General features: G+C 32.5%; 3 protein-coding genes across 3 annotated transcripts; 1 reads left to right on the top strand and 2 right to left on the bottom strand.

The window, feature by feature from the left end:
- Nucleotides 1-5,071: 5,071 nt before the first annotated feature.
- On the bottom strand, nucleotides 5,072-9,244 carry Teh2 (tipE homolog 2 phospholipid transfer protein). Its single transcript, XM_085190035.1, has 2 exons — nucleotides 8,478-9,244; nucleotides 5,072-7,755 (listed from the first exon to the last, which is right to left on the bottom strand). The coding sequence occupies exons 1-2, from the start codon at nucleotides 9,242-9,244 to the stop codon at nucleotides 7,704-7,706; spliced, it is 819 nt and encodes a 272-aa protein (XP_085046161.1). The 3' UTR covers nucleotides 5,072-7,703.
- Nucleotides 9,245-9,840: 596 nt separating this feature from the next.
- Teh3 (tipE homolog 3 phospholipid transfer protein) lies at nucleotides 9,841-11,145 on the bottom strand. The gene has a single exon (XM_085190033.1). The coding sequence runs from the start codon at nucleotides 11,143-11,145 to the stop codon at nucleotides 9,841-9,843; it is 1,305 nt and encodes a 434-aa protein (XP_085046159.1).
- Nucleotides 11,146-20,544: 9,399 nt separating this feature from the next.
- LOC146536125 (B2 protein-like) lies at nucleotides 20,545-22,148 on the top strand. Its single transcript, XM_085190200.1, has 4 exons — nucleotides 20,545-20,694; nucleotides 21,142-21,252; nucleotides 21,343-21,457; nucleotides 21,816-22,148. Exons 1-4 carry the CDS (start codon nucleotides 20,650-20,652, stop codon nucleotides 21,944-21,946), a joined length of 402 nt encoding a protein of 133 aa, XP_085046326.1. The 5' UTR covers nucleotides 20,545-20,649; the 3' UTR covers nucleotides 21,947-22,148.
- The last annotated feature ends 590 nt before the right edge of the window (nucleotides 22,149-22,738 follow it).

Below are 22,738 nucleotides of genomic sequence, written 5' to 3'. Positions count from 1 at the left end.
CCCCTTGGGCGTCGAAATTCGAGACATTGCGAGTTGAGTAGTGAAATTTAACACCACAGATCGTCTTATCAGACAGGAAAATGTAAAGTTGTGCGTTCTCCCATAATATACTCTCCTGATTCTTCTTTACGATTTAAAAAATATAATATTTAAAAAAAACTAAGTCTTATATATAGAATTTATTATATAATTCTTAGTACAATTTAGAAACCGTTTTTTCGCAACTAATAGCCTCAAAACTAATGGCACAAAAAGCTTTTGCATATTGAATGAAAAATTTGACAATCCATTTGAGGGTTAAGGTGAAGGTTGCCTTACGTAAACTGTATATAAGATCCTATTATATAATATACCCGTATAATATTATACTAAGTATATTCCCGAGTAGCCCGGTAGGGGTAGAGAACCTAGTGTTAAAACACTCCGTTCCTCACTTTCCCCACAATTTCCAAACATTATATACTAAGTGGCAAAACAAGACGTTTAATCATATAGCCGTGTATGCTCTATTTTAGACCTTTATCATAATTCTAATCTTATTTCAGGAACTAATTAGCTAAGTTAGGAAAAAAATAAGTTGGAATTTAAAAAATATTTTAGTGTTACTTTTCGTTATGTGTTCATCTATGGACGTTAGGCATACTATATGATATTAATTTTTTTTTTGTGAATTTACTATAACTCTCGGTCAGAGTTACATTACATAACTTTTTTGACGTGTTGAATGGCGGAACTTAACGCTGCGTTTTGCCTTACCAGAGCTAGAAAATGAAAATATTAAATATTCCATTTCCTAAAGTGTAAATAGAACCCACAAACTGTCACCTTTATAATTGCATGTCTGTACCCCTGAGCAAACACAAACTCTTCAATTTTATAATATTAATTTAAATGTATATAGTAACATAAAACTAATATATATTTTTCTTGAATATAAACAATGGAAACACCACCAGTATGCGACATGTCAATACAAAACAATAGAATGTATAGAAGCTACGCCATGATGGACGTTGTATAGAAAGCTTCATTTTATTATCTTCTCGTCATCCCAGTTTTAGCGATTTAAAGTCTATTTAAAAAATTTGCTTCACGCTGTATCCTGCACATAGTAGGGTAGGCAGAGGGAACCTAGTGTTGAGGGGACCAGAAGAAATGCAAGCATTATATGGCTGTCTGTGAGGAAGTTGACGACTGTAAGGGCCTTTATATAAATCACAATTTATTTTAAATAATGGAAGTAACTTCCAAAATTCACCTTTTGTCATGAAACTACCAAAAGCTCAAAGCTTAAAGCACTAACAGTTGAAAATGTTAATTATAATTGTCTACTATTTTCAGGTACAATAGGCACCGTTGACTCTTTGTTGGTGTAAATTGGGACGAACCACTCGTTTTTATTGTCTCCTATAGGGGTTGCTACCTTGAATTTTCTCATACTTTTTTTTTGTATTTCTTAGCGGATAGGCGGAGAAAGTGGTGCTAAGACACTCAGTTCTTTATTTTTCGTGAAGCCATAGTGGCAGTTGTGGGTTCAATTCCCACTCGGAAAAATTAAATATTTCAAATTTTTATTTGCCTGCTCTGGTAGTTAGGCAAAGAGCCGTTCTCGAGGCATTGCAGCGGCGGCGGCGCTCCTTTGAGTCCTTTTTTATATTTCTGCTTTCTTTCTCTGGTAGACAAAATGCGGCGTTAGATTCCACGCAACATCTCAAATTCAAGCGGAAAATGGCGAACGGAACATCTAAACCCTAGGTTACCTATTAATAATCTAATTAAAATAGTTTTATTTCTTTAAAATTCAATTATAATAACCAATAAAAATAATATGTGTCATATGTACATTCATTGATTTAAATTATTCAATCATCAAAAAATAAGAGGGAATTGAAGCCATAACCATGAAGCCAAGTAATTACGTATACTATTTTTGGTATAACCATTACATAACCTCAACCATTTTTGGCTCGCTTGTTAATTGCATAACTTCCAATACAAATCGATACTTCGAACCATTAACGTTAGAAGGTAGAAGGAACAAATGGTTTCTAACAATGGTGGAGGACGAACATTTGACCTAATGCCATGAAGTAGGTAATTCTAGTAGCAGTAGAAAAAAACTACGATCGATATGTAGCAATAATTTAGAGTGAAAGCTAGGGTTGGGTTACGTTCATAAGCTTAGCGGTTTAATTTGTAACAGCGGATAGAGTTTTAACTTCTTATTTGTAATTTATCAAGACTTAATTTTTGTTTATTCCCAAGATATCGGACATTAACGTTTTGTTATATTATAATGTTTAATGTACGCCGTATTGGCGCAGCAACATACAACAACATGACTCTGAGTTCCCCACAAAAAACCTGTCTCCAATAAAAATAACATAAACCGGGGAACGAGTGTCTTAATTAACACCAAGTTCCCTCTGGCTGTCTAGAATATAGCGTTAAACTAAGAATAAAAACTTATTTTAGACAATGTAGTTCAGATAGCTGCGTTCTATTGAAAAAGAACATAAACATATTTTAGGTACAAATATTTTATTCTCTTTCATTAGACAACCATAGCCTTCAACAGAAAGCCATCTTTTAAGAGAACAAAATCTCGAAAATTACCCCAAAAATGGGGAGCTGACTACTCTACTATAGCAGAAAATTTAAAAAAAACATTTTACATAAGAGAAGCGAGTAGCGATTTCATAAAACGCAACCCTCTCCTCATATGACGATAAACAAAGTTTAGAACCTATAAAAGGGTTGAACGACCTACCGCACGGAATATTGCGTTCCACTGCATTGCTGTAAACTAACTTCCATGTTACCTTACCACTAATTATTAGACCACCACCACACTAATGAAAGAAAAAAAAACACTTTCAAGTTTTAATTTTAGGGTATGGATTTAATTGCACGACCTATAGTGATTATCTATCTATATATATACATATTGTAGAAAAGTTTGTTTAGTTCAAGTGTGTTTAAGTGGAGGAACTGTACTCCGCGCTTTGCCTTCTCTTTACCAGAATGAGGAAATGAAAATAATCGACTGAGTGGGAATCGAACGCACAACTGTCCCATTTTAGTCAGTGACTGCAGCTGTGCGACGACAGGCTTAGCTTTACAAATTCAAAAGCAACCTGATGGTAACTAATTATAGGAGAAAGTGAATTATTCACTTCCTTCTAGAATGATAAGATTTTTAGATTTTACATTATTTTTTTATTTAAAAAAAAGTCATTATACCTTTCAAATACAATAACCTACAAACCGTGTATTTAAATACTTCTTTATTTATAAGGACACTGGCGATCCACGCTTTCCACTGAGTTTTTGAGGCATTGCATGTTACTGCAACATTGTAATGGGTTACAAACTTAAGTTTGCGGATACATGCATTCATTTTGTATAAAATGACTAAATATAAATTTGTAATTATTTTTTTTACGTCCTTAAAAGGCCGAGGCCGTCATGGCGCAAGAGCACAAGGGTGTGACTGTAACGTGACGGTTTTAAGTTCGATCCCCACTCGAGGGAATGAATCATTATTTCTAAATATTTTCATTTCTTCGCTCTGGCACCAAGGCAATAGCCCAGTGTTGATTTCCACCCCTAAACACGCAATTCCTCAACAAAATTTCGCGGAAAGTGGGGATGGAGTGTCTTGTGAAACTGACTTAATATACCACTTCACTAAAATTTATAATCCTATATCTTATAAAACAAAGTCGCTTTTTGTGTCTGTCTGAACTTTCTAACTCTTCTTCTTCTTAACCACCCAACGGATTTTGATGCAGTTTTCACCATTAGGTCGAATATTTTTCAGGGAAGGTTTATATATAGTTTATTATTTGTACATTCTTATGTAAATTAACATAAATACGATAAATATGAATAAAGTCCTACCCGTTGAGACACTTTCGCGCATGCGCTGCTTTAATGGTAAGTACTACATGAAAAGAATGTACTGGAGTATTGGCATATTCGTATCTTTTAAGAATAACGTGTACTGATCATATATCTGTATAAAAATTGTAATTTCAATATATTTTTTATTGTGAGGGATATTTTTGCATAATGGTATTAATCCTTATCTTTTAAAATACTTCATTAAATTTCTACGTTACACGAAGATAAAATTTGCTTTTTACACTATTTCGAAATTGCGAATAGTTTTAGAGAAAAACGCATTTAATCGTTAACACCACGCCGTTCACACATCAGGTGTATCGAGTCAAGTTTCACTTATCCCTTAGTCTCAGCATATAAATATATAAATAAATATATTAGTTACGATGGCCATTTAATGTAGATCAAAACTGTCTTTTACTGTTTTTCATTTTAATTAGTACTTTAGAAGTTATTACAATATCAAAAAAATCCTTGCTGCGAAACGGCTCGCCACTCGCGTCCCTGCGCGCCCCGCGACATTTTGCTTATACAAGCGCGTCCGCCGCGTCCGCCTGCATTACACGCATTGGTGGTTCAGTGGTAGAATGCTCGCTTGCCACGCGGGCGGCCCGGGTTCGATTCCCGGCCGATGCATTCTATTTAATTTTCCTCACAGGCAGCCACGTAGTGCCTACCCAACCGGTGTCGCTGTTTTAACAGCATTAACCACAAGCTCGAAAAAAACCCCTGCCTGCCTCTATAGCAAAGAAGATTTAGATGCGTTTGCACGTATTGGATAATTTCAGTTGAATGTATTATTTCAGCGCGATATATTTGGTTTCATATTTTTTATAGTAGTTATTAGTAGGTAGGTTTTTGTTTATCATTTCTTCCGTTTAAAAATACTTAGTCATTTAACTATCTAAAAATAGGCATTTAAATATATTTTAATAAGTACTTGAAAAGATTAGTAGCACAGATTTAAAATTACGGTACCTACTAAAAAATCCTTGCTGTGTAAAACAATTGGAAAATCCTTATTGGAACTACGAAAATGCGGGTTGCATTAGGGTTTAATTAATTTTCAAATTATCTTAAGCGCTTTGCAAATATATATTATATGGATAAGCCAGTAGTTAAAGCGGGCGAAGCCGCAAGAGGGTCGCTAGTAAATAATAAAACATTATATGAAAAAAGCTTTATTTGTCATAACACTTTGTGTTTGCTCGATGCCGATTTGTAACTTGAATAACAATCCATGGAATAAATGAAATATTTTTTTTTTCATATTATTTACAAATAATAAAATAATTACGTACATAATATTATAATAATATTTACAAATATTATTTAATTAGGCATTTTTGGTAATTTGAATTTGCTTAGCTAATATTACTTAAGGAGATTTGTAATTCTTTGAAAATGATTTTTTTTTATATGTAATGGATGTCTAAGGGCTAGTGAACATTTTTTTAAAATAAAAATATTTTGTATTGACAACATCAGTTTTGTACAGTCAATAGACTACTAACTATGTTTATTTCAATTTAATTAACTTCTCTTTAATTATAAAGCAATAGCAAATTTAAAATAGATTACTGTTTGTTTATAAAAAATAATATTTAACTAATTAAAAATCATTTTGGTACACCAGCTCTTAGACTATACATTGTAATATGTTAAAAAAAATGTTTTTCTTTGGTTTTTAAAAGTATATAGAGTGACATCTAGAAATACAATGATCAATAAATAAATTTATTTATCTACAATAAATAAAGTATTTAATCCACTATTTTTAGAACAATATAATTATATATTCTTTCTTTCTTCTATAATAATTTCTTCATTCTGAATATTTCAGTATAACTTAATTCATACGAAATTAATTTACATAATTATTTATTTTAAAATACTTTTTTGTTGTAATTTTTTTCAATTACTTAAATTAAAAGAAATAATCACAAATTATTTCCCTATTACTTACCGCCTTTTCTAAATTAGAGATTCTTAGTGACAAAACGAATACTTTAAAAAAAAATTGCAAAAAAAAATACTTAAAATACTAGAAGACTACTTGTGACATTTAAAAGTGTTATTCCACATTTACAAAAGAAAAATATATTTTTAAAAAATATAACGGCTTCTAAGAGGTGCGGGTATTTGTAAAAAATTATATCACTAAATATATATTTCTTTATAAAAAGAATAGTATATTTAATGTTTCGCATTTTAGGGCGGAAAGTAATAGGTTAAAACAATTCCAGAAATATGTCAAAATAAACAATAAATACTCTTTAAAACAATAATAAGAACAAAACATACAAAAAAATATATGTACATTAACGGCCATACATTTTAATTTTTTTTGACATTTCATAAACAAGTCCATCAAATATAAGGTTTTTTTTATAGTTTCAACAATAAGACAATATTATAACAAGCTTATAATTAGTGGGTACGATTGAGACTCAAAAATAATACATTTACCATATTAAATACCTTTAAGCATTAATATCACACGAGTATGGCAGATGATGTAAAGGCGTAATTACAAGATCGAAATTGTACATCAAATTTCTATATTATTAATGATAAATATTATTAATAATGACGAATTTCATCAATCAAATAATAAAACATGAATGTCGGTAATATAATCATTATTAAATTAATGAACGCTTCCTAAACTAAAAAAATACAAATTAATCATAAAATAACTTTGACATTAAAACAAAATTGTAACATAAATAATTATAATAATAAGTTATTATTATTAATATAGTTATTTCAAATAAAGTTAGATTATTGAATAGTAAATACAATAACAAAACGACAATATACAAATATCGACAATTATGGATTAAAAAGTGAAATTCAGTGCAATTTAAATATTTGACCTACCATCTACATACATATTATATTGCAAAAATTACTTAAAACGCTAAGCTTGAAAATAAGCTAAATTTTTATTAATAATTATTGAGAGGCATATAAAAAATTACTTATTTCATATTTTATAAATCGAGAAACATGCAAACTAACAGCTAATATCATTAATCAAAGTTATAAGTTTTTGAGCTTTAAAAGTAGCAAAAATGTTTATTATTTAAAATATTACTTGAGAAACTGTACAAAATGTAATTCAGTTATTTTTTTATTCTAGAAATTTCTTTATATTATTATTATTGTTTCATTTATATTAATATTACAATAACATATTTTTGTTTTTTGTTAATAATAAGTTATATTTTACAATTATTATAAAAAAATTATGGCAAATAATACAATAATGATCTTAACCTACCCGGCCTAGCTCCAATTTAGAATAAAGAGACGCTATTTTTATTGTTTTTTACACATTTTTTTTATATCGCAAAGCTTCGCTGTAATAATACTGTAATAACCTTCTTCGTCAAATTTACTGAAGACAATTAACTTTTAATTATAATTATACTCACAGATTTAACGTTAATTAACAAATTATATGTTCAATAATTTCCAAATTAATTTTGGATTTAAAACGTATTAAATAAAAATTGTTTCATATGAACGCTGCCCTAGCTCAAACTACTGCGGATACCTAGATCTGAAGAAGGAAGACGTTTTTTTCTAATATTTCAATATTTATGAATATTTCAAATGAAGAGTATTAAATTTTAAGATATGTAATTTTTAAAGCGATGATGCTATCATTTTGCTTTCAATTGTTTTAGTTATATTTGACTCGCTTTGTTGATGAGTAAGAGGATTCATAGTTGTGTGTACCCTTCAGATCGAGGCGAGGCACGGCGGCGCGCGGTGGTCGTCGCTCGGCGTCAGAACACATCGTCACTTGGGTCCTCGTCCAGCTCACATAGCAATTTGCTACTGTAATAGAAATAAAAAAATAATTTTAATAAATTTTATGGAAAATGTCGATGAGAACAAGATGTTTTTTATTTTTCGTCTGTGATTGGACCCGGAGTTTTACTATAAAATTTTTATTTCATTATTCACTTCAAAATATTTCTACAAAATCTTGTTGTAATTGAGTCGTATTTTATATTTTTTAGCTTTAGGCTGTACCTGCACGTAACGGGGTAGGCAGATTGAACCTGGGAATATACTGACAGAGGACACACCGTTATTTTCAACGCCGTACTTTATCTCAAACCCAGAGCGAAGAAGTGAAAATATTAAATATTTCATATCTTCGAATGGGAATTGAACCCACAACCTGCGCGTTTACAGCCATACGCTTGTTTCTCTACGCCATGACTGGGCTCTCATCAAAATAAATATAGTCATAATATGCACTAGTAAGCAATGAATGAAAAACAATGCTATCAAAATGGATTTGTGGCAAAGACTTGAAACGTGTCGATCTAGAAACGGACGTTACACACTGCACGTGGTCAACATAAACGTACTTGAAAGTAATTACTAGTTCCAATATAACTACAGCAATGCTATGAAGCTCCATCAGCAAACTTGAAACCGATATTCTTCCTGTAAGCCCATTTCATTAGTTTATGAGTGCCATTGCTAATTGAAATAAAATATTATAATTAGGTACTACTGAAGATATTAGAAATCAAATGAATACGTACTCTTCTTTGCTCGCAAATGATTCGGCGTGCACTCGTCTGTTACAGGCTCTGTCACAGCAGTGGCAATGCCAGTATGCGAGCACACTGAGGCTGAAGATGAAGACCGTTGTGGGTAGCACCAGAGCTAATATTAGACCACGTATTGTTGATTCCCAAGAGTACCTCGCCACCACCAGTTCTGGACGCGTCATGCTGTAGTAGCAAGGGAAAATTTTAGGAGCTTTCTTCCCAGCGTAATCACTTGCAAATTCTGAACAGTTAACTCGTGGAGGATAGCCACATCCTTCTGGATTGATGAGGAATTTTAAATCTGTTGCGTTCCATTCTTTTGGAACGGGTGCATCTTCAGTGAAAGGTCGTCTTGCAAGGTTGACGCGGATTTTGTGACATTTTGTAGGTGTAGTCGTACATCCTTCTCGGCAGGAGGCCCATGTGCAATTAGTTAAAGTTTGAGCGTAGACGTGTTCAGATACGGCACATATACCAGCTTCTGGAGCAAATTCGGCTAAAATTGTTTGTATCGCAGGCTCTACCACGAATGGTATTAAAAACAAAAATGCAAATACAGCGAGTATAGCTGACGTGCCAAGGCACAGCGAAGTGTAAAATTTAAATCGCTCGAAAAAATGTGCAAGCAGCTGCTCCCTTGTCGGTTCTAGGGGCTGGAACTCTGGACTTCCAGGTTCCGCAGATGCGCCCATAGGTAGAGTTGATCTCTCCGATGTTGCAGGCGAGAGACTCGTCCGAGATCTACTCATCGATGACATTTAGGGAGTTTTTTATAAACAGCACAGGAAGCAATTAGTCGTCTCTTAGTGAACTAGCCGGGCCCTCGCAAAGGAGGGGAACGCCTGGAAAGAGAGAAAATATTATATTAATCATTAAGTAAATGCAAACCTAAGCATTTATATTAGATGTACAGAAAAAATGTACAGTAAAAAAATGTGGATTAATATTATAAAATATGGGCTACGGATGTGTACGTATATAATAAGAAAATAATTTACACATCATATTTAATTTCATTCGTGTTCAGCGTATCATAAATAGGTTTGACATAAATTCTTTTCACTCATATCGTATTCATGTCAAGGTCAATACGTAGCTTTCGCTTGCGCGTGTTTAAAATAAAATATTTAACTTTTAATATGAGCACGATAATAATTTAAAAGCATATTGTGATAGTTATTATCCATATACGGCGTTACCATATAAAGAATTCTCGGGCTTAAAAAAAGTATTAAATTTTAATTATAATAACTTAACAGTCACATATATTTTGCATATTGTTAAATAGGTAACTGATAAAGATTAGTATATAATCCTATATTTATAATTTAGTCAATAGCTCACGTGACTGATCTCAGAGGGGAGACACAGGATCGTTCGGTGTAGTTTGCTTCTCTGATGATGCACTACCGCATACTTTGAATCTCATCTTAGCATCTTCACCCACTTCTACTGTTGTTTGACACAACATCAAAGTAATACACGAAACTACCACTAAAACTGTCGGAAGTAGCAAAGCTACGATAAATTGACGATAGGTGGCGTCTAAATCGAATCTAGCCACAACTGTATCTGGATTGTTTTCTGTATAGAAACATGGGAATCTGGCTTTTGCGTTATGATCTGTGCCATCACGACCATATGTTTTTAAGAAATCTTTGCATTCATCAGCAAGTGTGTTGACACATCCTTCTAAGTTAATCATCAATCTACTGTCGTTGGCTAATGTTAAATCTAATTCAGATGGTGCTATTGATTTATTAGGTACAGCTCTCATGGTATATAAATATTGCAAATAGGTAAAGTTAGTCAAATCAGCAATTTCTACTCGTGGCAACAAGGCTGCATTAATACAGTCAATGGCAACCACCCCTGAAGTGCCATTATGAACAGCATGACATGACAGCATAAGGACTTCTTCACCTGCATCTGTCCAAACCACACTACCTCCTTCTTCCTGAGCTAATTTAGCACATTTAGCTAGAAAAACTCTATCGCCACTTAACACTATTACATTTTTATTACGAGTAGGGATATCGACGCAGCGACGATCGCAATTATATGGTGTTCTTATTTTCCTACAAGTGCCTCGACTACAAGAGAACAACCCGTGCACGTCTATACAAGTTATTTTTCCTCTTCTGCCAGAACATTTTAACGGTGGATCCGTGTCCCTGAAGGCGCATTCAAAAGCGTCGGTTATATTTATACACTTTCCTTCAGTACAATTGAAAGTGCCCGTCAAGTTCCTACACTCATCTCTGATGCAATGATACTTCTTTGCGTTCTCTTGGTCGATACCGTAGCAAGTTTTATTTGCAGCACTACCGCACTCAGATAAAAGCAAAGATGATCCATTCTTCCTAACGTTTACATAGATTTGAATGCATGCTCCAGATGTTTTGCTCAAGCACCATTCACCACAGGAGCCCCAATCACAATTCTCTTTGTTCACCGCCCTTGTTGTTGTACACATAATCGGTGTAGGATCGATTCCTGAAGCGATTGCTCGAGTGTAAGGCATGTATATAGCTACAGTCAGATACACAATGGCCACGCAGCTAAGAACTGCTGTCATTTGGCAAACACATATCGTTCCACATATTTTTTGGTCTTGCGGTGGTATTATCAGATCCTCGACGGGGGTGGGTTTCGGCATGGCGGAGACCAGCTACCTCTCGCGACCTGGCACCACTGACGTGTGAGGGGGTGGCGCGCATGCGCGGTGACACGATCGATTGAGCGCAGTGCAGGCAACGCCAAGTGCGCTATTTTTCTAATTGATGTCAATGTACGGTGGCGTCACGATTATGAATAATATATTTACGTAATTCTTATAATGTTTAAATGGAATCTAAAAATAGATGTTAATTTCCAATTTTCATTTGTAACTATAAGTAGAGTATTAAAAGCACTTTATATTTAAAATACAGAATATTTATATTTATGTAACCAATAAAATACCTTGTATTCGAGATATTTCAATGATTTCCTCAATATTTATTATAATAAAAATCATCTAAAAATATCATTCACTTAAAAGTCATTACAAATTTTCCACAATCATTATATTAACATTGAAGTAGTTCATAAACTATATATTCTTAATACTTTTGATTATATATAACATTTTAAAAAAATACATACGTATTATAGGCACTCTTCACCATATTTTACATATCAATAATTTACAATACTAAATTACAAGTATATATTTAACCAATCACTATCGAACTTACCCTTCAAGCAATTTTGCTTTTCTCACGCCCAAATTAAAGACTTATATAGAACAATTAAACGATAAAAGCAAGATAAAACAATATTTCTCACAATTTTTCACAATATTTACAACAATTTCTACTAAAATACTTGCATACAAATTTCTAGTGTTTTGTTTGGATTCGTGTGAAGTTAGTTGCATTTGAAGTCTGCGCAATGCGGTGATTCTGTACCATTCTGAACGTAGCTCCAAGGCCACTGTCACTTTTTTTTTGTATTTTCTGTTAAATAAATAAAAGTATGAAATGAAAAAAGTAAAAAGGGTAAAAGTAAGTAAAAAAGTATGAAATGAAAAAATAAATCTAAACTATCTTACTATATTTATAATGTTTACATAATAAAATACAAATATTTTAGATTACTTTAAGCCAAACCAATGTGTACAATGTTAAAAAAACATATAGATGTGTCAAAATCTTAATATCTATAGTAAATTTAACACAAAATTACAAAAATATCACATAAACATAACTATTTAACATATAATACGACTACGTTTGCAAAAGAAAAAAACTTTTTTACCAACTCAAGAACTAACACAAACTAAAACAACGCTATATACAGCTATAGATAAAGATAAAGAAGAACCGACTGAAAATATCACTAACCAATTGAGATTTTCAATGAATATTATAGAAAGCATTGTAAAATCACTTCACTTTGGACACACCACACGTGTCCCCCCCAACATGATGACAGGACTGTGTTTACCCCCTGTACCTACAAAAGTACGCGTGCGCGAGAAAGTGCCAAATTTCTTTAATATTTACTTCAGTTTGCAGCGTTTTCATCGACCTTTGTTGCGAATTTTCACTTGTTACAAACACTAGAAAGTTCAAAAGCTAAATAAAATTCTACATGGAAAACTTAAGCTTTTAAATTGTCTAAGTTAATTACATATATTAGTCACTAGAGGTCAGGTCGTAACTGTAAACGCGTAGGTTGTGAGTTCGATTCCCTCTCGAGGAAATTAAATATTTAATATTTTCATATCCTTGCTCTGGTTAAAACCCACCATTCAACACGCAATTCCTCCAGAATTTGGCGGAGAGTGAGAAATCAAAGTGTATTAAGAGGAACGTAGTATCTTAACTCTATGTCCCCCTCTGCCTACCCCGCTATGTGTGAGATATAAACAGCAAAAAAAATCGTCACTAAGTTTTATCCGCGGCTTCGCCCGCAAGAAGCGGAAGAAGCGGAAGAAGTGATGAAAAAAATAAGAAATTCAGCAAGTACAATGAGTTACATCGAAAAGATTTGTAATGAAGACATACAAATTTCTCGATACATCAACTCTAAAAAAACATAAAAAGAAATTCCCATTCAAACCAATAGTTTCCGAGATTAGCACTATCAACTAAACAAACTCTTCAGCCTTATAATATTAATATAATGGTATGATTTATAAATAGAAGAATCTTGGCACAATTTTTTTTTTGCTCACTGATGATTTAATGCGAGAAATTCACTTAAATAAAGGTAAAATAAATAACAACTTAATGTTTAGAACAATTTAAGCAAAATACAGGTACGTATCGTCGTAATACGTGTTACACAGAATACTGCGCAAATTCGACAAATTCTGCGCTAACTAGTAGCTTCCGGCGGTTTCACATGGAATTGAATTAAATTTCCTGTTTTAAAAGACACTTGTTAGTCTCGAAATTAAAATATATTTAATTTTCAGAATATCTAATAAAAAGATATTGTTTATTTTTATTTAAAACTAGTGGGCCCGTGCGGGGCTACTTTTTTTTTATGAACCGATTGTAATAAAATAAACCCTATATGTTTTCTTGAGATTGAGATTAGCGATAACAAACGCACAGACGAACGGACAAAGAAACAAAAATTTTAAAAATCATTGTTTTGGGTTATTTTTGGTTAATAAAGGTTCCCAATAACATTTTTTTTAAATAGTTGTGGATTCGATTACCGGCGTTTCACAGTTACTCTGTGCCCCTGTGCCACGACTGGCCTCAAGAGATCTAGTATTACATTGTCGTATCTAGTCTAATAGCGGTCTAAGGTCACCCGGAGATTGCTTAAGTAATACCTAAGGTCTTTCCTCGATAATAAAGATTTGTTAATAAAACTATTATTCTAATAAAATGCAGTTATTTTTTCTTAGAACTTTACACAGGATTTATTGAGGTGTTATTGGATAATTTCTTTACATTGCATACAATTTAAATAATTGTTATTTTATTGAAGGTAACTATTTAGTAGATACATAGTATGTGACTGTACTAGCAACGGTTGCGCGCTTGATTTCTTTTGTTTTTAGGGTTTCGTACCTCAAAAAGTAAAAAAAGGTAAAAAAAGATCTGTCTGTCAAGACCATTTATATCAAGCTGAGATTAATATCAAATATTTAAGTCTATGGTACCTTGAAGCACATATATATCAATCCTCTAAGTTAATGCAAACAAAACCTTCGGACGTGATTTTATTTTTTGCTTCACGCTGTATCCCGCTCATGGCACGGTAACCAGAGGACACCGTTCCCATTAAGAAATGGATGGACAGTGAAGCACTGGAATAGGAATCATAGGAACCTTGTTTGCTATGTACAGGAAAATAATGAGGCCAAAAAAATATGACATAAGCATACTCTGAATCATGTTTTTTTAGTTTCTTTTTATTAAATTATATGAGTAGGTATATTATAGATGCAAAAGAAACGTTAATGTTAAGGTATAAATCATTATGTTTTTATTCTTTGAAGCCTTTTAAGTATAATAGACATAAATAATTTGGTCATATATAATTAAATAAATGAGGTCATGTTTTGAGTTTTTGTATCATCATCAAACGACTTCTCCGTCACAGTAGAAGGTCAACCCATGGTTAATGGAATGATTGAAGGGCTATTTTTTTTAACATATGGAAGTATTTGAAAATATTAAAAGAACGCGCGAATAATATTTTAAAAGTTTCGTTGCTATATACGCAGTGTCTCGAAATCCGTAGTAAAACGGTGAAGTGAGTGTCTTTACACTATGTTCCCAGGTTCCCCAAGCCTTGCTATGTGCGGAATATTCTGTATAGCTAAAAAAAAATATAAATAATAGATAAACTCGATATTTGTATCCCGCATATAGCAAAGTAGGCTGAGGGAACCTAGAGTTAGCTGCTTTGTAATTTCTATTTATTATTACTATAGATTTACCGCTAAAAGGAGAAATTTTAATGAAAATTACTAAAACTAATAGGTTAACTAAATATTATAGTGCTCTTAGAGACCTAGAGGCCACAAGGGTCAACGGACAACAATAAATCAATGAAGGTGGGAGTTGCGGACAGTTATTGTGTTATACACTTGTTATGATTGTCGGCAATTTATCATTTAGGTATCTCCTCGCTGGGACATTCTACATGGCGCGGTTTTTGTTAGCATGCCATTAAATTGGCAAATAAATAAGTTTTTTCTATGTAATCTTTATATATAAAAATCTTCATTGAGTCCCGCCACTCACGCGATGCCTCCAGAAATTGGCGGAATGACCAGAATAGAGAAAGAAATCTTTAGAAGAATATTAGGTTTCTTCTGCCTACCCTGCTATGTGTGGGATACAGTGTGAAGCTGAGTTATTTTTCATAAAACTCTTCAGTGACTCTAGCAACATTATAATTTAACATTATAAAATGTTTATGGGACCAAATAGCCATTATTCCACATCGACAAAAAAAGTCTTTTTATATTACGTCCATATGTCAAAATCGTAATAAATCATAATATTATATCACTTTAAAAACTTTATGTAGTAGGTACCGATAGAAAAAAACCTCAAGATTTTTTGTGATTTCTTTAGTAACTAAAAAGACTATTAATTAAAAACTGTTAAAATATTTTCTTTGTACCGGATTTTTTTCATCCGCGCTTTCGTCTCTTATTTTTTTATTTTAAGTTTTTGTGATCTCTTAATTTTTTTACCTTCGCTTGTTTTTTTATAGTTTTTGTTAGGCTTGAGTAACTTATGAGGTAATCGTGGCACAGCGGTACAGCGTCTGTATGTATATCTACGGTTATGGGTTCAATTTCCACATGGAAAGGGGGAGGGGAAAGTATTAATTGTTTTCGTTTCCTTGCAATGGTAATAAGATAAAGCAATACCTTGAGAATTGATCGTCGTACTAGGATCCTTCTGTTTACTATATACGGTATACAGGGTGAATATAGACTAAACAAAGTTAAATATTCTAAAAACACATAGTGTGAATATAAAATGCATAAAAAACGATTAATACAAGCGCAGCCCAGATCTTTCTGGAGTGTACTTCACAGGCTATGAACATTTTTTTCTAATCCATTTTTTTATTAAATATAAATATATATTTTATTTTCATTCATTTCTTATAAAATGAACGATTGTAATATCGAGTCAAATTCGATTTATTTTTGTCATAGAAGGGTAGAGAATGATAGTATAGGAGGAAGACAGAGGGAACCTAGCGTTAAGACACTCATTTCACACTTTCCCCCTAATTTCATCTCCTAGAGGGGCAATTGAACCCACAACCGTCGCATTTACAGTTAGAAGGAGCGCCTCAGCGCCACGAAGTATTTTCTTAATAATATAAATTTTAGTTTTTCCAATTCTATTTTTTTTTTCATATATATTTTTTTATCTATTTAATGCTGTGATCTTATAGATCTTATAGATTAATTCTTAAGCAATAATATAATTATTGCTTAAGAATTAATCATGAGAATTGTAGCAAAAAGTTGAATCATATTTTTTTATTTACTTTTCCTTATAAGGAAATCTATCTACATATCTAGATATATAGATATATATAGAATAATAGATGAATAATTACAAAATATCTCACTCTAGCAATCTGTTACTGAGTTACACACACACACACACAGTCGAAACTATGAAATATTAGTTGAAACTTGGGCATGTAGTTATTTTTTTTAACTTCTCTATGTATCTAAAATACAAGACGCCAGAACGAGAAAACTATTCATTTCTTCGAATGAGAACCCACAACCGTCACGTTTGTAGTCACGCTAAATGTCAGGATGATAAACCAGACTGCTTTCAGTCCGTTACTGATGGACTGGCAGTCAGGCAAAGATGAAGCTACTGCACATATAGAGAGAGAAATTTGGCTTACACTAAGTAAGATTTCTTCAAATTTCTTCAGTAACGGGTAAAATTGGATTTTTAAATCTCAGAGTATTAGTAACAATAATATCGTTACAACAGTTTTTGAGGGTTTTCTGGCTATCCCGTTAGTGGAAAAAACGTAAATACGCAAATAAAATTGCGAGCGCCAGTCTACCTAATAGGTATATTTTGAGAATTTCAATAACACTTGTCCTTATTTGTTTTTGTTCACTTCTAATAAGAACTTTTAACTTTTTTACACGGTCCTAACAAGTTGGATACATAAATGATAAACCTTCAAAAACATCGACAGTTTTATTTATTTTGTATAACTAATGCTTACTGATGTAATTTATGATCAATTTGTTATGTACAGATTAGCATATTTTATTAACTTAAGAAACTGGTTTTGGTTAAATCTTACTAATATTCTTAACGTGATAAGTTGTCAAGATGGACTGTGTGTGTCATTTTTTACAGACATTTGTTTTTTTGTTTCTGCCACTTCGCAAAGTGGAATAATGAAAGGCATAAAATCACGTCTTACTTTAGATTTGGGCCTTACTTTATTTAGTGTCTGGACTCTCTGTTTCAAATACATTGTTAAATAATTACAAATTTTAACAAAAAAATACCGACTTCCGCCGGATTCCTTAATCAAAACCTAACCAAATTCTCATCAAACTACCCTTGAATTGTATCCTTTGCAGTAAAAGAATCATCGAAACCAGTTTGTTTGATATTAAGTTATTCGCCCATTTGTCGCGCACTTTAACGTTTAATAATTAAATTAATAATTATTAAATAAGTAAAAATTATAATTTGTTTTAATAAATTTAGTAAATAAATATGTGTATTTGTAATTAATCTTAGGTAACTAAGACTTCAAATATTTTCATATCCTATCCTATCCTATATCTTATAAAACAAAGTCGCTTTTCGTGTCTGTCTGTTGTTTCTAACTCTTCTTCTTCTAAACCACCCAACGGATTTTGTTGCAGTTTTCACCATTAGGTCGAGTATTTTTCGTAGAAGGTTTATATATAGTTTATTATTTGTACATTCTTATGTAAATTAACATAAATACGATAAATATGAATAAAGTCCTACCCGTTGAGACACTTTCGCGCATGCGCTGCTTTAATGGTAAGTACTACAGGAAAAAATGTACTGGAGTATTGTTCCTCTTAATAAGATCTACAAAAAAGTCCGTGACGGCATAGTCGTATCTTTTAAGAATAACGTGCAGTGATTATTTTTCTGTCTAAAAATTATTATTTCAATATATTTTTTATTGTGAGGGATATTTTTCCATAATGGTATTAATCCTTATCTTTTAAAATACTTTATTAATTTTCTACGTTAAACGAAGATAAAATTAGCTTTTTACACAATTACGAAATTGCGAATAGTTTTAGAGAAAAACGCATTTAATTGTTGACACATTACGCCGTTGACACTTCAGCTGTATCGACTCAAGTTTTACTTATCCCTTACTCTCAGCATATAAATAAGTATATTAGTTACGTTGGCTATTTAATGTACATCAAAACTGTCTTTTACTGTTTTTCATTTCAATAAGTACTTTAGAAGTTGTTACAATATCAAAAAATCCTTGCTGCGAAACGACTTGCCAGTCGCCATGCGTCCGCCGCGCCCGCCTGCCTTACACGCGGTGGTTCAGTTGTAGAATGCTCGCCTGCCACGCGGGCGGCCCGGGTTCGATTCCCGGCCGATGCATTCTATTTAATTTTCCTCACAGGCAGCCACGTAGTGCTTGCTTTTCATGTGGCACAGAATACCCTCTTCAGCATTAACCACAAGCAAAAAAAACCCGCCTGCCTCTATAGCAACGAAGATTTAGATGCGTTTCCACGTATTGGATAATTGGAGTTGAATGTATTATTTCAGCGCGATATATTTTTTGTAGTAGTTATTAGTAGGTAGACTTTTGTTTATAATTTCTTCCGTTTAAAAATAGTTATTTAACTATCTAAAAATAGTCATTTAAATATATTTTAATAAGTACTTGAAAAGATTAGTAGCACAGATTTAAAATTACGGTACCTACTAAAAAATCCTTGCTGTGTAAAACAATTACAAAATCCTTATTGAAACTACGAAAATGCGGGTTGCATTAGGGTTTAATTAATTTTCACATTATCTTAAGTGCTTTGCAAACATACATTATATGAATAATCCAGTAGTAAAAGCGGGCGAACCCGCAAGGGGGTCGCTAGTGCATATATAAAACAAACACGTTGTAACATTGACTTGGACTCCATCGATGAACGATCTTTTTTCCCTTTTTTATTTGATATTTTTTAACGTTTCTCGAATAGAAATTTCAAATAGAATTGACAAATGTCTTTAAATAATGTACCGTCACTAAGAACGAAAAACTCTCTATTTTCCAAAGAGAGAAAAATATTGATTTTTAAACAAACGAACGACAAACGAAAACTTCACTAACTCATTTGAGTCAGAATAGAACTTTGATTATCTATTATACTCGTACAAACATTTTATGAAGGCGTAACAGAAACATTACAATGACCTTATTATAACCCGTCTTAAAAAATATATTATAAAAAAACTAAACTCTTTCTGCGTGTATTTTTTGCGGTCACAATTATATTATATAATTATAAACTTCTACTTAAAGGTGTACCTGTATCCTAATACTTTGAAGAAGACACAAAGAAATTAAAAAGACAATGTATTCATCTATTTGTGGACGTTATTCTTAGGAATACCTACTGATAGTTTACGAGTATACCTTATTTCTATAAGATTTTATTATATCATTTGTAAAGAGCTATTAATATTAAATACCAAAAACCGGTCGAATGCAAGTCCAAGGGGTTCCGTACCAATTTCAGGATTATAATTATGATGAATTGATTGTATGGCGAGTATATAAAAGTTGCCAAATTTGAATTTGCGGACGTAAGCATTAATGTTTTTTTTTCTATAAAATATCTATAAATTGTTACTTTTTGGATTTTTTTCTATCATTTGTATTGAAAAATCTCACTTTTTACCAAATTTTATAATCTATGAGAAGTATAATTAAGTTTTTGCTTACCCGGCGAGTTTCATACAAAACCCGATACACGAGCGTATCTTTTTATTGCATTGACTTTAAAGCTTGATTATATCAGTTTCAAAGGACGTGGTAGAATATTTGACATTGATTTCAACTTGCTACCTCCACGTGATCTCGAGATAAATGTTCTTGACGAGTGGATAAACGAACAAAAAAATGATCCTACAAGGGTTCCGTTCCTTTCCATAAGGATCCCATTCCGTTTTCAGTGTTCCGTACTTTTTAAGGAAAAAAGGTACCTTTATAAGAGATCACTTTGTTGTCAGTCCGTCTGTCTGTCTGTCCATACCCTTTATCTCAAGCACGCTTGGAGATATCGAGTTGAAATTCAAACCATATATCCAGATCTACTGCCCCTCGGAACCCTCGGTGGGTGAACCCGATTCGTGCTTGTCCGGTTTTTTTTTATTTTTCGTTCTGAGCCCTAAAAAAATTAAATAATTCATTCTCCAGAGTGAGAAACTAATCCACAACCATCACAACAATCAACAATCTATAATTAACTGATTCTCTCCCTAAAGAATCTAATCAGATACAAATAAACAAAATGTTCACAACCCACGGGATACCTCGTTATCCTGTAAGAAGGATCAACAGATTGACTATAAAAGGAGTGAGCTCTGAACAAAGTCACAGTTGTGTACCGACTTGCATCATGAAGACATTCATCGTTCTCGCCATCTGCTTCGTCGCGGCTCAGGTAAACTTTTGAATTTTATTAAATAACCCTTCTGTAATCTTCGTATACCAAATACAGGCTCTCCTTCAGTTTAACCTGCAAGACGTGAAGCTATTATTTATTTACATACATGTTTGTCTCATTTAAAAAATCTTGCAGAGAATCTCGAGCTCGGCGGTTATAAGTAGATTTCATGGCTCTTTTTTGGAGAATCAATTTTGAATTTATATCTGCAGAACTAGCCATAGCAGCATTCCATAAGATAAAATGCTATGAAAATAGCTATAGTAGCCTATTCAGGCAACTTCAACGTCCATCTACTGTTCTTCTGGCATTCTACTGGCTCAAGAATTAGCCAAAAAGTTCGGAAAGGGTGTCTTAAAACTCGATTCCCTCTATCTACCACGCAATATGCGGGATACTGCGTGAAGCTATATATAATTTTTTAAGTTAATCCTAATGTCGCAGGCGCTAAGTGATGAACAGAAGGACAAGCTCAAGAAACATCGATCGGAGTGCCTCGCTGAAACCAAAGCTGACGAACAACTGGTGAACAAGCTGAAAACAGGCGACTTTAAGGTAATTTATGCGTACCCTCATATTAGTTTTTAATATATATGTAATAATTTTATTTTAGTAGCGTTTTAATAAATAGAAAATATTTTATAGACAGAAAATGAGCCCTTGAAGAAATACTCCCTGTGCATGTTGATCAAATCCGAGCTGATGACCAAAGACGGCAAATTCAAGAAGGACGTCGCCCTCGCCAAAGTACCTAATGCAGGTCTGCAAAAACTATATAAATATTATCTATATATGTATATGTACGTATAAGTAAAAAACATAGGTCACTTAATAGGAAAAAAATAAGCAGCTTGATGCATAGTAATAGTAGGGTAGGCAAGGGAACCTAGTGTTAGACACTCTTTTTCCCACACACCACCCCATTCACGAAAAAATGCGTGTTGAGTAGCGAAACTCGAATTCATCGTGGTCTTAACTACCCCGAGTGAGAATGAAACCCACAATGCTGCCCCTATACATGATCTCATTATTAAAAAAAACAAACTGAAATAGATCTAGATTTTGTTACTATCAAAATAAAAATTAAATCTTTAATATATTTTTTATTCTTTTAATAGCGGACAAACCAGCAGTAGAAAAGCTGATTGACCTATGCTTGGCCAACAAAGGAAATACTCCTCACCAGACCGCTTGGAACTACTCCAAATGCTACCACGAGAAGGACCCTAAGCATTCAATTTTCCAATAAATCTGTAATTTTGTCTAAAGATCAGTTAAATTGTTAAAATTTGTGTTTTTAGGTTGCATTTAATATGTATTTTGTTCGTTCGTTCACTCTAGAAAATGTAGTTACCATGCGCCATTTTGATTTATAAATTCATATTCGTTTAACTTAATGTAAACTGATACTGCCTGCACGAATTTAATTGAAATTAAAAATTTTAATCTAACTGTACTGTATTTATATTTTACACGACCAAAATATCATAAATTTTATACTTAAAGAATTTATCTCTATATACAATAAAACAGTAAAAATAATTTGTCTGTACATTTAGTATTTTTGACTGAAATGGATAGAGAGACACTTAAAAACAATAATAGAAGGCAAAAATATTTTTTTTCAATTTCTTGTCTGTCTGTATGTATGGTCACGCTAATCTTAGAAAGTACTGAACCGATTTACGTCAAACTTACACTAATTGCTTTGTTTTAACTCAATTTGACATCTTAAGTTTGTTTCATCAAAATCGATTCGTCAAAAAAAAGTTATCGGCATTTGAATTAACACAAGGCGTGAGTTTGCCTGCAAATATATAGCAATCCATATCTATACTTATACTTATAATAAATCTGTATTTGTTTGTGATAAATCTGTATTTTTAACCGACTTTCAAAACAAGGAGGAGGTTCTTAATATAATATTTTCGATTCGATATGATTCCAATATCATTCGTTTATTCTATTAATTATTTTGGATTCGATTTCGATATTGGATTATTCGTTTGGATTTGGATATTTTCTGTAATATGCAATCATT

The sequence above is a fragment of the Heliconius melpomene genome, chromosome 9, assembly GCF_056956725.1.
Source record: "Heliconius melpomene rosina isolate 202511_hmr_F chromosome 9, ASM5695672v1, whole genome shotgun sequence".
Taxonomy (NCBI): domain Eukaryota; kingdom Metazoa; phylum Arthropoda; class Insecta; order Lepidoptera; family Nymphalidae; genus Heliconius; species Heliconius melpomene.
The sequence above is the reverse complement of the archived record's forward strand: the minus strand, read 5'-3'. Positions and strand labels throughout refer to the sequence as shown.